General features: G+C 44.8%; 1 protein-coding gene across 1 annotated transcript in view; it reads right to left on the bottom strand.

Annotated features, from left to right (window-relative positions):
• Positions 1 to 13,244, bottom strand: part of Elavl1 (ELAV like RNA binding protein 1) — a 37,973-nt gene that overhangs the window by 20,990 nt on the left and 3,739 nt on the right. Inside the window, exon 2 of the mRNA XM_090341660.1 lies at positions 2,407 to 2,594. Within this exon, the coding sequence (XP_090197786.1) occupies positions 2,407 to 2,578 (172 nt within the window). The 5' untranslated portion in view covers positions 2,579 to 2,594. The remainder of the gene's footprint in view (positions 1 to 2,406; positions 2,595 to 13,244) is intronic.

Below are 13,244 nucleotides of genomic sequence, written 5' to 3'. Positions count from 1 at the left end.
AGGGAAAAGGGCAGGAGAAGAAGACGAGCAAGGGCTGGCAGAGGAGGGAGCAGGAAGAAAATGGAAGCACTCGTGCCCGGTGCAGTGGCTCATGCCTATAATCCTAGCTATTCAAGAGGCGGAGATCTGAGGACCTTGGTCAAAGCTAGCCTGGGCACTAAAGTTCCTGAGACTATTATCTCCAATTAACCATCAGAAAAACGGAAGTGGCGCTGTGGCTCAAGTGGTAGGGGTGGTAACTTTGAGCTGAAGAGCTCAGGGACAATGTTCAGGCCTAGAGTTCAAGTCCCACAACCAACAGAAAGAAGGAAGGAAGGAAGGAAGGAAGGAAGGAAGGAAGGAAGGAAGGAAGGAAGGAAGGAAGGAAGGGCCCTAGCCTTGAGAAAATCCAGGGAGAGTGCTCAGGACTGGGGGGAAGAAAGAAAGAAAGAAAGAAAGAAAGAAAGAAAGAAAGAAAGAAAGAAAGAAAGAAAGAAAGAGGCAGCATTTTGTTTTGCTGCTGATACTAAGGCTTGAACTCAAGAGCTTCACACACTGACTTGGCTGTTTTGTTCAAAGTTGGTGCTCTACCAATTGAGCCACTGCTCCATTTCTGGCTTTTTGGTGGTTAGCTGGAGATAAGAGTCTCATGGACTTTCCTGTCCCGGTTGGCTTTAAATTTCCATCCTTAAATCTCAGCCTCCTAAACTGTTAGGATTACAGACATGAGCCACCAATGCCAAACTAATAGCAATGGGTGTTTTTTGTTGTTTTGTCTTTATTGTTTTGTTTTCAGTTCTGGGGCATGAATGCAGGACATGGGCTCTTGTGCTCAAGGCTAGTATTCTCTCACTTTGAGCCACAGTTCCACTTCTGGCTTTTTTTTGCTGCTTAATTAATGAGATAGGAGTCTCATGGACTTTCCTGCCCAGGCTGGCTTTAAACTATGATCCTCAGATTTCAGCCTCCTAAACAAGGATTTCAGGTTTCAGGTGTGGAGCCACTGATGCCCGACTTTTTTTTTTGTGGGTCATGGGGCTTGAACTCCAGCCTGGGTGCTGTCTTTGAGCTCTTCAGCTCAAGGTTACTGCCCTACCACTTGAGTCACAGCGCCACTTCCCATTTTCTAGCAGTTAATTGAACATAAGAGTCTCATGTACTTTAACCACGATCCCCAGATCTCAGCTCCTGAGTAGCTGGGATTACAGGTGTGATCCACCATGCCTGACTTTTTTTTTTGGCTAGTCCTGGTGCCTAAACTTAAGGCCTGGGCTCTGACCCTTAGCCTCTCTGTGCTCAAGGCTAGCACCCTACCACTTGAATCACAGCACCACTTCCAGCCTTTTCTGTTTATATGGTAGTGAGGAATCCAACCCAGGGCTTCATGCATGCCAAGCAAGTACTCTACCACTAAGTCACACTCCCAGCCCCTGATGCCCAACTTTATAAGGAGTGTTTTTGTGACACCTGCTTTGCTCAAAGTCCCTAGAGACACAATGTCAGAATGGAGGCCATCTCATAAGCAGGGCCTTAACAGAAGCTGTCTCTTCTGCAAACACCTATAGCACTAAGGTGCTACCATCCTACGTCTGGGATCACAGAGGCCTTAGGAGTCTCACTGTAAGGAGACTTACGCCTAGTCAAGTTCAGGCTCAGTCAGGGATAGGTCTGCCCATGCCCTTCCATGTAGAAAGGAGCTGATCAATCCATACTGACTAAGCTGAGTCAGGCCAATTGGTCCTGGGCCTGTTCCAGCTCTCATTCTTGTGGATCCTAATTTTCCTTTCCTCCCATGTCTTAAAAAGAGCCATTCTTCTGGGGGGAATCTTATGTCTAATGTTACATTGAGGCAATAAGAGTTTCATGTAAAAGAAAATGAAAGTTTACAGTAATGGCTTCCGGGTTATAACTATTCTGGGGTTTGTCGCTGTTATTGTTATTGCCTTGTAGGGGGAAAGGGGCGTGCATGTATGCATACTGTTTCTGGGGCTTCAACTCAGGGCCTAGATGCTATCCTTAAGCTATTTTGTTCACAGCTAGCACTTTACCACTTGAGCTACAGCTCCTACTTCCAGCTTTTTTGGTGGTTAACTAGAGTCTAAAACCTTTCCTGCCTGGGCTTTGACTCTTGATCCTCAGATCTCAGCCTACTGAGTAGCTAGTATTACATGCCTGAGCCTTCATTGCCTGGTGCTTTTTTTGTTGCTGCTGTTGTTGTTGATAGGGTCTTGCTTTGTAGCCCAGACTGGACTTGTAATTCTCCTGCTTTAGCCCCAACAGGCTGGGATTACGGTTATGCACCATTAGACCCAGCTCAGGCTGCAACTACCGTTGACACTGAGGAATATGACAGTCATCGAACAGGGACGAGAATGTTTAACAGGATGGTAATCTGCACTCTCGCACATATCCCTTGAGGCTCTCTACCTGCCACTTTATCCCGAATGAGTTTTGCAGATTCCACTTCGCCAATGCTGCTGAACAGACTCCGTAGCTCCTCCTGGGTCATATTCTGGGGGAGGTAGTTGACAATTAGATTCGTTCTCCCAATGTCCTCCCTGCAGTCTTCGGCCATGTGGTCTTCATAACCATTAGACATTGTATTTTGTAAAAATCTGAAAAGAGAAACAGTATCAAGTAAATTGCAAATGTTCTTACTATGATATATGAAAACCATGCTGATGATTATGCTTGTGCTTAAAGATTTGCCTACCTGCCTGCCTCCTTCCTTCCTTCCTTCCTTTCTTCGTAGCTTGTGGGGCTTAAACTCAGGGCCTGGCCACTGTCCCTGAGCTCTTTTGCTCAAGACTAGTACTCTACCACTTAGAGCCATAGCTATACTTCAGTTTTCTCCAGGTTCATTGGAGATAAGAGTCTCATAGCCTTTCCTGGCTGGACTGGCTTTGAACAGAGATTTTCAGATCTCAGCCTCTTGAGTAGCTAGGATGACAGGTGTGAGTCACCAGTGCCCAGCTGAGATTTTCTTTTTACCATTCTTGGTGTGATCAACTATAACTACACAAAAACCTACCTCTGGGTAACCATAGCTACTTTATTTTATTTATTTATTTATTTATTTATTTTTTGCCAGTCCTGGGCTTGAGCTCAGGGCCTGAGCACTGTCCTTGGGTTTTCTCAAGGCTAGAGCTCTACCACTTGAGCCTCAGCACCACTCCGGCTTTTTTCTATGTATGTGGTACCGAGGAATCGAACCCAGGTCTTCATGCATGCTAGGCAAGCACTTTAACCACTAGGCCAAACTCCCGGCCCATAGCTACTTTATTTACAACTGCCAAAATATGAAACAACTAAATATCCTTCAGTGGGTGAATGAATAAAATTCCATTTCTATAATATAACCATTAAAAGGAGTATTATTATTCAGATTCAGAGCTTAAAGAGAAATGAGTTTTTAAGTTCTAAGAAAGATAAAGAGGAACTTTTGGTAGAATAAATAAGAAGATCACATTCCAGGCCTGCTCAGGCAAAAAGCCATTCTATTTAAGAACCACTCAAAACAAAAAGGGTAGGGGTAAGGGTAGGGTTGTAGCTCAAACTACAGAGTACCTGCCTAACAAGCACAAAGCCCCAGGTTTAAACCCTAATACCACCAAAAAAAAAAAAAAATCCTTTGGGATTTGGTGGAGGAGTCAAACCTAGGACTTTGCACATACCAGGCAAATACTCTATCCCTAAGCTACCTCCTCATCTCCATCCAATCAAAGAGGAATTTTAAATGTATATTAAATGAAAGACAATTTGAAAGGCCATATACTATATGATTCCAATATATAAGCTTTCAGTTAAAAAGGCAAAACTAGAGGCAAAAAAAAAAAAAGGTCAATTGAAAAAAAATTAAAATAAAAAAAAGGATTGTTGACTCTATGATTTCCTGCTCTTTATAAGTTAGCATTGAAAAAGAGAAGGCAGGAAATTTAATAGTCATAAAATGTATGATTTAAAAGTATAATAAAAGCAGGAACCAGTGGCTCACACCTCTAATCCTAACTATTCAGCAGTGTGGTTCAAAGCCACCACAGGCAGGAAAGTCTGTGAGACTTTATTTTATTTTGGTCGTGGAGCTTGAACTTTGGGCCTGGGCCCTGTCCCTGAGCTCTCTAGCTAAAGACTACCATCCTACCTTTGGGCCTGGGCATTACCCTTGAGCTCTTCAGCTCAAGGTTACTGCCCTACCTCTGGAGCTACAACCCCACTTCTGGTTTTCTAGTGATTAATTGGAGAAAAGAGTCTCAAGTTCTTTAATGCCTGGGCTGGCTTTGAACCATGATCCTCAAAGCTTAGCCTCCTGAGTAGCTAGGATTACAGGTACGAACCACCATTCGCAGCTAAGTCTGTGAGACTCTTATCCTCAATTAGTTACCAGAAGAACCAGAAGTGGAGCTGTGGCTCAAAAGTGGTAGAGTGCTAGCCTTGAGCCAAAGAGCTCAGGAACAGCACCTTGGCTCTGAGTTCAAGCCCCAAGACCACCATCACCACCACCAATGAAGGTCACTGGCTGCAGGAATAGGCATAGGGAAGAATGAAGAAGCAGATTTCAGAGGACTGCAAAAAAGTATTCTGTCAAAGCTCACAGAACACACCACACTAAGAGTGAACCCTAATGAGAACCACAGGCTTCAGTTGCTAGCACATTAATATAGGCACACTTATGTAACAGATGTTCCATGCTAATGCAAGCTTTAAGGAGAGATGAGTTGGAGGGAGGTATGTATAGGAATACACTGCAGTTTCTTCCCAATGTTTCTGTAAACACAGAAATGTTCTTTAAGAACAATTCTAAGGCCAGGAGTTTGGCCTAGTGGTTAAAGTGCTTGCCTAGCATGCATGAAGACCCGGGTTTGATTCCTCAGTACCACATACGTAGAAAAAAGCCGGAAGTGGTGCTGAGGCTCAAGTGGTAGAGCTCTAGCCTTGAGAAAGTCCAAGGACAGTGATCAGGCCCTGAGCTCAAGCCCAGGACTGGCAAAAAAAAAAAAAAAAAAAAAAAAAGAAAACAATTCTAAGTTCAATCCTGGGCATAGAGAGTTTTACTAAGGGCTTGGGCAAAAGACCTTAGCAAAAGAACACTTGTCTAACATGTGAGTCCCTAAGCCCATCCTTAGCATGTAGAGATTTACATATCTGTATCTATTGGGTTTTTTTGCTGGTCATGGGGCTTGGACTCTGGGCACTGTTTCTGAGCTCTTCAGCTCAAGACTACAGGTGCCACTTCTTGGTTTTCTAGTGATTAACTGGAGATAAGACTCTCACATTTTTAATGCCTGGGTTGGCTTTGAACCGTGATCCTTAGATCTCAGTCTCCTGAGTAGTTAGGATTACAGACGTGAGTCACCACACCTGGCTAAAGATCTGTATATGATCCCACACCACAGCTCAAGCTCCTGTGATAAAAGTCTGTGCTAAGCTGAGTATCAGTGCTCCCCATTGTAATACTAGCTACTCAGGAGGCTGAGATCTGAAGATCATGGTTTGAAGCCAGCCAGGATAGAAAAGTCCCCTTGAGATTCTTATTTCCAATTAACCCCTAAAAAAACCAGTGTGACTCAGAGTGGTAAAGCACCAGCCTTGAGCAAAAGAGCTCAGGGACAGCACCCAGGCCCTGACTGAGTTCAAGCCCCATGACTAAATAAACAAATACAAATAAATAGAACTGTGCTAAGAACTTGCCACACATTCTCTAGTGCTTTCTCCCTGCGTCCAGGGGAGAGTGCAGCTGGATCCTGAGAAGCCCAACCAAACACCTGCTGAGTAAGCAGACAATCCTCCTTTGTAGCCTGTATTCCAAAAGACAGAGATGGCCACAGCCCAAGCTCTGAGAAGTATATGCATAGATGCAGCTGAGGGCCCATGATGGTTCCAGGGCACAGCCTATACCACACAGGAATCTGGCCACATCTCTACCTATAACCACGCATCTTGTTATGAGTGTTTACCATGCCTTCCTCCAGCCTCTCTATTATGTTTGAAAACCTAAGGTCCTAAGCCATAGCCTTCTTTAAACATGGTTTTGCAGGCTAGGGATGTAGCTCCGTAGGTAGGGTACTTGCCTCGCACACATAAGGCCCTGAGTTCTATCTCTAGCACCAGAGAAATAAAACAAAACTCTTTTTCAACAGTTACACAAAACTGTGAACAGTCCTCTTACAAAGCCATCTCTCTCCTACCCCCAGGAATTAGTGCTGAGAGGATTTAGGCCTGATTTTTTAAATTCAGGATTCCCCTTTCCTCCTACCCTCAGACAAACATACAAAATTAGTATCATTTCCTAGCATTTCTGCTACTTGATATTGTTTTGGGAGTTTTTTTGTTTGTTTTTTTTTTTTTTGTCGTGGGCCACCACACCTGGCTCATAAGACTATCTCCAATTAAGCACCTACAAAGCCAGATGTGGGACAGTGTTTCAAGTGGTAGAGCGCATCCTTGAGTAAAGAAAGCTCAAGACAGTGCCTAGACACAGAGTTCAATCCCCAGGACTGGCACCAAAAAAAAAAGGGGGGGTAGGGAAGGGAATTAAAAAGTATCATAAACTAAGACAAGCAGCAAGAGACTAGGAGAAAGCATTTGCCCTATACTATTTATTTCGCTCAGTGCTTCTCACGCTGGGCAATTCTGTCCCCCAGGGGACACTAGGCAATGTCTGCAGGAAGTTTTGGTTAACACTACTGGCGTCTAGTGGGCAGAGATAAGAAAACTGTGGATTAAATGTTCTGAAGGAACAGGACAGCAACCCGTGGCCAAATACTATCCAGCCTACAAGTCAATTCATTCACAGAATCTATTGACAAGCGCAAACATAATACCAACAGAAAACAAAGGCTCTAAGCTCTAACTTAAAGATTCAAACAATTCAAATGGGTACTAAAGGCATGAAAAGAAACTCAACTGCATGAATAATGAAAAAACATAATGAAATTGCTACCTTCTGCCAGTCAGATAAAATAGAAACTGGGAAGTATAAAATTTAACATAAGCTGGGCATGGCGGCTTACACCTGCAACCCTAGCTACTCAGAAGGCTGAGACCTGAGGATCATGGTTCAAAACCAGCTTGGGCACGAAAGTCTATGAGACTCTTATCTCCAGTTAACCACTAGAAAACTGGAAGTGGCGCTGTGGCTCAAGTGGTAGAGCACTAGCCTTGAGATGAAAAGCTAAGGGACAGTGCCCAGGCCCACCACCAACAAAAAAAGAAAGAAAGAAAACAGAAAAGCTTATCCCAGGTAGGAATGTCTGTGAGACTCCAATTAACCAGGAAAAAGCTTGAGGGGGGAAAAAAAACTTGAGGGACAGCATCCAGGCTCTGCACACAGGCTGTGAATAAGTATCTTTGACTTTCCTGTCTGAGCTGGCTTTGACCCTCAGATCTCAGCCTCTTGAACCCCTAAGCTGACAGGCATGAGCCACCTATTTCCTGCATTGCTTTGTTTTAAAAATTTATCTTTTATTATATAGGCAGTGAAGATTTTATTGTTGTAGTAGGACTTGTACTTGAGGACAAGGGCCTGAGCTTGCTAGGCATGTGCAGGTCCTCTACCACTGAGCCATGCCTCCAGCCCTTCATCATCTGCTTTTTTTTTTTTGTGCCAGTCCAGGGACTTGAATTCAGGGCCTGGACATTGTCCCTTTCTTTTGCTCAAGGCTAGCACTCTACCATTTGAGCACAGCACCACTTCTGGCTTCTTCTGTGTATGTGGTACTGAGGAATCGAACCCAGGGCTTCATGTACACTAGGTGAACCACTAGGCCAAACTTCCAGCCCGATCATCTGTTTTTATAAATACAGTTTTATTGGAGCTAGGCATCAAGGATTTTTACCTCCAATTAACCACCAAAAACCAAAGTAGTACTGTGGCTCCAGTGGTAGAACACTAGCCTTGAGCAGAAAAGCTCAGGAGTAGTAGTGCCCTAAGTTCAAGCCCCAGAACTCACACACACTCACACGGAAAAGAACAGAACAGAAAGGAAGGAAGGAAGAAGGAAGGAAGGAAAGAAGGAAGGAAGGAAGGAAGGAAGGAAAGAAAGAAAGAAAGAAAGAAAGAAAGAAAGAAAGAAAGAAAGAAAGAAAGAAAGACAGAAAGAAAGAAGCTTTATTGGAACATTTATTTATGTACTGTCTGTGGCTTTCTTCTTTTTATCTCTTTTAAAACCACAATGACAGAGCTGAGTAGTAACAACCTATTAGCAACCGTATGGCCCATAGAGCCAAAAACATTCACCATCTGGCATTTTACAAAAAAAAGTTTGCCGACCTCCAAAATACAAAAATATAAAATTCCTATAAAAATCTTTGTGACTTTGGGCTAGACAAATATTTCTTAGATTGAACACCACATGTACATTCCATTCAAAAACTTAACTGGAGCAGGGCTCAAGTGGCTCACGGCCTATTTATCTAGCTACTTGGGAAGCTGAGATTCAAGGATCATGGTTCAAAGCCAGCCTGGGTAGGAAAGTTTATGAGAGTCTTTATCTCCAATTAACCAGCAACAAAGCTGGATTATATGGTTCAAGTGACAGAGCACCTGCCATAAGCAAGGAAACCAAATGAGAGGCCTTGAGTTACAAGTTCCAATGCTAAAAAAAAAGCAAAAAACCCTCATATACAAATAAATGCAAATAGTATATTTAGTCATTAAAATACCTGGCCAGGAACTGGTAGTTCACACCTGGATAATAAGGAGGATGAGATCTAAGGTCTAAGCATTATGGTTCAAATCCAGCATGGGCAGGAAAGTCCATGGGTCTCTTATCTTCAATTAATTACAAAAAGCTGGAAATGGAGCTGTAGCTCAAGTGGTAGAGCACTAACTTTGAGTACAAAGAGGCCTTTCCTTCCTTTCTTCCTCTGCTCTCTTTCCTTCCTTCCTTCCTTCCTTGGACTTGAACTCAGGGCCTAGAGGCTACCCTGATCTTTTTTGGCTCAAAGCTAGTGCTCTACCTCTTGAGCCTCGATTAACTGGAGATAAGAGTTTCATGGACTTTCCTGCTAAGGCTAGCTTTAAACCACACCCTCAGCTCTCAGCCTCCTGAGTAGCTGAGGTTACAGGTGTGAGCCACCAGTGTCTGGCACAACTTTTCAACACTGCAAAAGTGATAACTTTCTGTAGAAATTGTACTTCAAGAGCCAGGAGTTTGGCCTAGTGGTAGAGTGCTTGCCAAGCATGCACCAAGACCTGGGTTTGATTCCTCGGTACCACAAACATAGAAAAATGCTGAAAGTGGTGCAGAGGCTCAAAGTGATAGAACTCTAGCCTTGAGAAAGTCCAAGGACAGTGCTCAGGCCTTGAGCTCAAGCACAGGACTGGCAAAAAAAAAAAAAAGAGAGAGAGAGAACTTCTGCTTTGCCACTCTGCCCCTCAGTGTGGGGTCCCTCCTGGCACTGAATCAAGGCTGAGCAGTCCCCTCCAAGCCAAGACTCTAGTCAACTGGCAACAATGAGCCAGTTTCATGGGGCTTCAGGACTACTCCACCCTGCTCTCCAGGGTCCTGACCTTGATCCTTTCCAAATCTGAGTCACCTAGCCTGGGTCCATCAGCCTCTGTGCCCACAAGCTTGAACCACAACTAGGCCCTGTCACCATCCAATGAAGGACTCCCAGGACACAACGCCTCCTCTTCTGAGTCAACTCTCTGGGTCTCTCATTCTCCCCATCAGCTGGGTCGCCACCTACTAAGGCTTGGACGTCACAGTGTTTTGCTCATGAGCAGTCACACTGTTGCCTTTAGCTGTCAGTACAAAACGGCTTCCCAGGCATGGATCGCCAAGCCTTGGCATAGGGCCCTACTAGGTTCCCCTGCCTTAGGGTCCTCCAGTTTCAGCTTCTTCCCAACGAGCCACAGACCTTCATTTCTCAGGCCTGTGTCTTCCTCCTTCATCACTCCTCTGCTCACCTCTAAAAAGTCCCCTGAGGCTAAGACAGCTCTCCTTTTCAGTTCCCCTAAATCATAGTCGCCCTACACCATGACCGCTCTTGTCACCATCACTTGTAATTATTTGCTCTACTAAACATCAAAGGTGAGAGCCTTGAGGGGATGACCACCTAAGGGTTCCCAAGTAAATTCCAAGGTGCTTGGTAAACCCAGAAAGGTAGGAAAGAGTCATTAGTTCTTAGCCACCCCTTGCTCCCCCAGTCATCTGGGCCTGGAATATTTCTTTTGTTAAAGAAGGCAGCTAGAATTCTGTGACTCAAATAGTAAGAGTTCTAGCCTTGAGAAAGCCAAAAGACAGTGCTCACACCCTGAGTTCAAGCCCCAGGACTGGCAAAAAAACAAAACAAAACAAAACAAGAAAGGCAGCTAGAAATTGTCCTGACATTCATTCTATTAACATAATACCTTCCTCTTTTTTTTTTGGTCAGTCATGAGGCTTGAACTCAAGGCCTCGTGTTGTCACTGACTTTTTTGTTGTTGTTGTTCAAGGCTGGTGCTCTACCACTTTGAGCCAGACTCCCACATCACTGGACTTTTCCTGCCCTGGCTGTCTATAAATGTCAATCCTCAAATCTCAGCCATCTGAGAAGCTAGAATTACAGGAAGGAGCTACCAGTGCCTATATATTCAGTGTCTTTCTTAGGATCAGTATCCCATAGAAACAAAGTCAACTGCAGGGAGCAAAGAAGGGATATCTGAGTTTGGCATGATTCCTGTTGATCTAGAAACATTTCGAGTAACATCTCAGGCATTCTCCAGAGGTATCATGAAGAAGTCCTCTTTGGATGATTTTTTTTTTTTTGGGGGGGGTCAGTCCTAGGCTTGAACTCAGGGTCTGAGAACTGTCCTTGGGCTTTCTCAAATCTACTGCTCTACCACCTGAGCCACACACAACACCACTTCCATCCTTTTCTATGTATGTGGTACCAGGGAGTCGAAACCAGGGTTTCATGCATGCTAGGCAAAACAATCTACCACTAGGCCACGCTCCCAGCCCCGGATGATTTTTTTTTTAATTCCATCACACAATTTCAAACAATCCTAGTTGTGCCTGAGTAACACCAATGATAATGTTTTCATCTGTGGTGCCTGTACATGTATGGGATAGACATGGATGTCTTCTTTTTTTTTTTTTTTTTTGCCAATCCTGGGGCCTGAGCACTGTCCTTGGACTTTCTCAAGGCTAACATTCTACCCCTTAAATCAGAGCACCACTTCCAGCTTTTACTGTGTATGTGGTACCGAGGAATCAAACCCAGGGCTTCATGCATGCTGGACGAGTACTCTACAACTAGGCCACACTCCCTGTCCATGGATGTCTTTATGTATAACCAAAAAAATGTGCACAGGAACACCAGCAAGCCTGGTTTCCTTTTGGCACAAGTGAGAACCTTTCTGTCTTTATAATGATGGGGGCAAGCTTTCAAAGGCCTGAGCCAGAACAAAACGAATACAATCAGATTTATCTTCCCACTCAACTTTGACACTTCATCCTAACCAATGGGGCTTGGTCTGTTTTTGTATGACCCTTTCCAGATGTAAAACTCTGAGTCTTCAAAATAAAAGCATCAAGTCACCCAGAAAGTGCTCTGGGGCCAGAAAACTAAGAAACACAAAGTGCCTGATCCAATGATGACTGCCACCTGGGCAAGAGCTCTGGAGGACACTACACACAGCTCCTCATGACGGGTAGCTATGGCCTACAGACGCAGCCATGGGCTGCAGCAGCCCCAGATAAGTGGCAGTAATTCTGTCTCTGCTAGGCTGAGAAGCCAGAGGAGAGGCAGGTCGGGTCCAGGTGGCATGGGGCCCAATCCAAGTGGTCCCATCCAAGGTCAGAGCCCTGCCAACAGTCTCAGCTCATTCTAGCTCTAGTACAGATTTACAATGCCACAGGACACAAGAGGAAAAAACCTTCAAGCTCCCAAGTCTGACAAGACTCGACCCCAAATTAACTCTATGCCAAGACGGTTGCCCAGATGGGACAGGAGTCACCACCTGCTCCATAGCACCTGGCACTTGGTAAGTATGCATTCCACTGACTCCTTGTATGTGTCCCCAACTCACTACTTCCGGATGCAAATGCCAAACGCCTTCCCTCCCCGCTCCTCTTCCTGTCCTGGCCTTCTTTTGAACCACCCGGTACTGAATTGCTTCCTGAGGTGGCAACTCCACACCTTCCCTCTAAGTCACCTCTCTCCATTCCTGTACTTAATCCAGAACCAAGTTTTGCCAGTCTGATATCTGACATATGTCTGCCATTCTCTCCACCTCTGCCATCATCCTTTATCAGATCCCTGTCATGTCTCACCTAGACTGATTCCTAAGGGTATTCCTCCCCCCCTCAACCTCATCAGGGCCTGGGCACTGTCCCTGATCCTCTTTGGGCTCAAGGCTAGCGCTCTAGCACTTAAGCCACAGTGCCACTTCCAGCTTTTTCTGAGCAGTTTATTGGAGACCAAGAATCTCAAGGACTTTCCTGCCTGGCCTGGGTTTGAACTGCAATCCTCAGATCTTGGCCTCCTGAGTAGCTAGACTGACAGGCAGAAGCCTTGCTCCTACAGGTATTTCTAAAGCCAGTCTCACCTTTTCCTTCCACTCAACTCCATTTCTTCTTATCCCAGCTTCTGTTCATGATATCAGCCATGTTATTTAGTTCCTCTGCAGTGTCCCTCTCCTGTGACCCTTTCCTTCTTCTGGGATAAAGGTCACTCTTATGGATAGCTGGATTCGTGCATGTCTGAGTTCTCTAACCCTTACTTCACATAGCGTCAATCACATGCCAGGCCCTGGGTAAAGCATGGAGCACAGATGCAATTCCAGTTCTGACCAGAGGACTAGGAGCCCCCTGTACTGGTTGGTCCTCACTTCTCCCTGACCAAGCAGTCTTCTAGGAATCAGCTACCACCTGACACTAGCATACCTTTCGAGGTGCATCTACACATCAACCTTCCTGACCCTTTGTTCCCTCAAGCCTCCACAGGCTGTTTGCACCTTCGTTCCTTTTCTCATTCAGGAGTGCCATCACCTCTTTAGCACAACTGCTTGAACACAAAATGAATTCTGAACACAATATAATCATTCCAGCAACCACACTGCCCAGTCTAACCTCTTCATCTTTTTGTTATAAAATCGTAGATATGGAGGCTCCTTCTTCCCAATTTGGCAGAGTCTACATTCTTCAAGGAGGTAATTGCTTTCTCTTCTCTGTGACAAAGACCAAGCAATCACATTTTGTTACAGTCTAGGAGGTGTGAGTCTGGCTCTTTCACTTCACCTAGAGTTTTCAATGGAGCAGGAACAGCTCAGGGCACAC

The sequence above is a fragment of the Megascapheus bottae genome, chromosome 1, assembly GCF_031878675.1.
Source record: "Megascapheus bottae isolate mThoBot1 chromosome 1, mThoBot2.hap1, whole genome shotgun sequence".
Lineage (NCBI taxonomy): Eukaryota > Metazoa > Chordata > Mammalia > Rodentia > Geomyidae > Megascapheus > Megascapheus bottae.
This window is presented reverse-complemented; position numbering and strand designations above follow the sequence as displayed.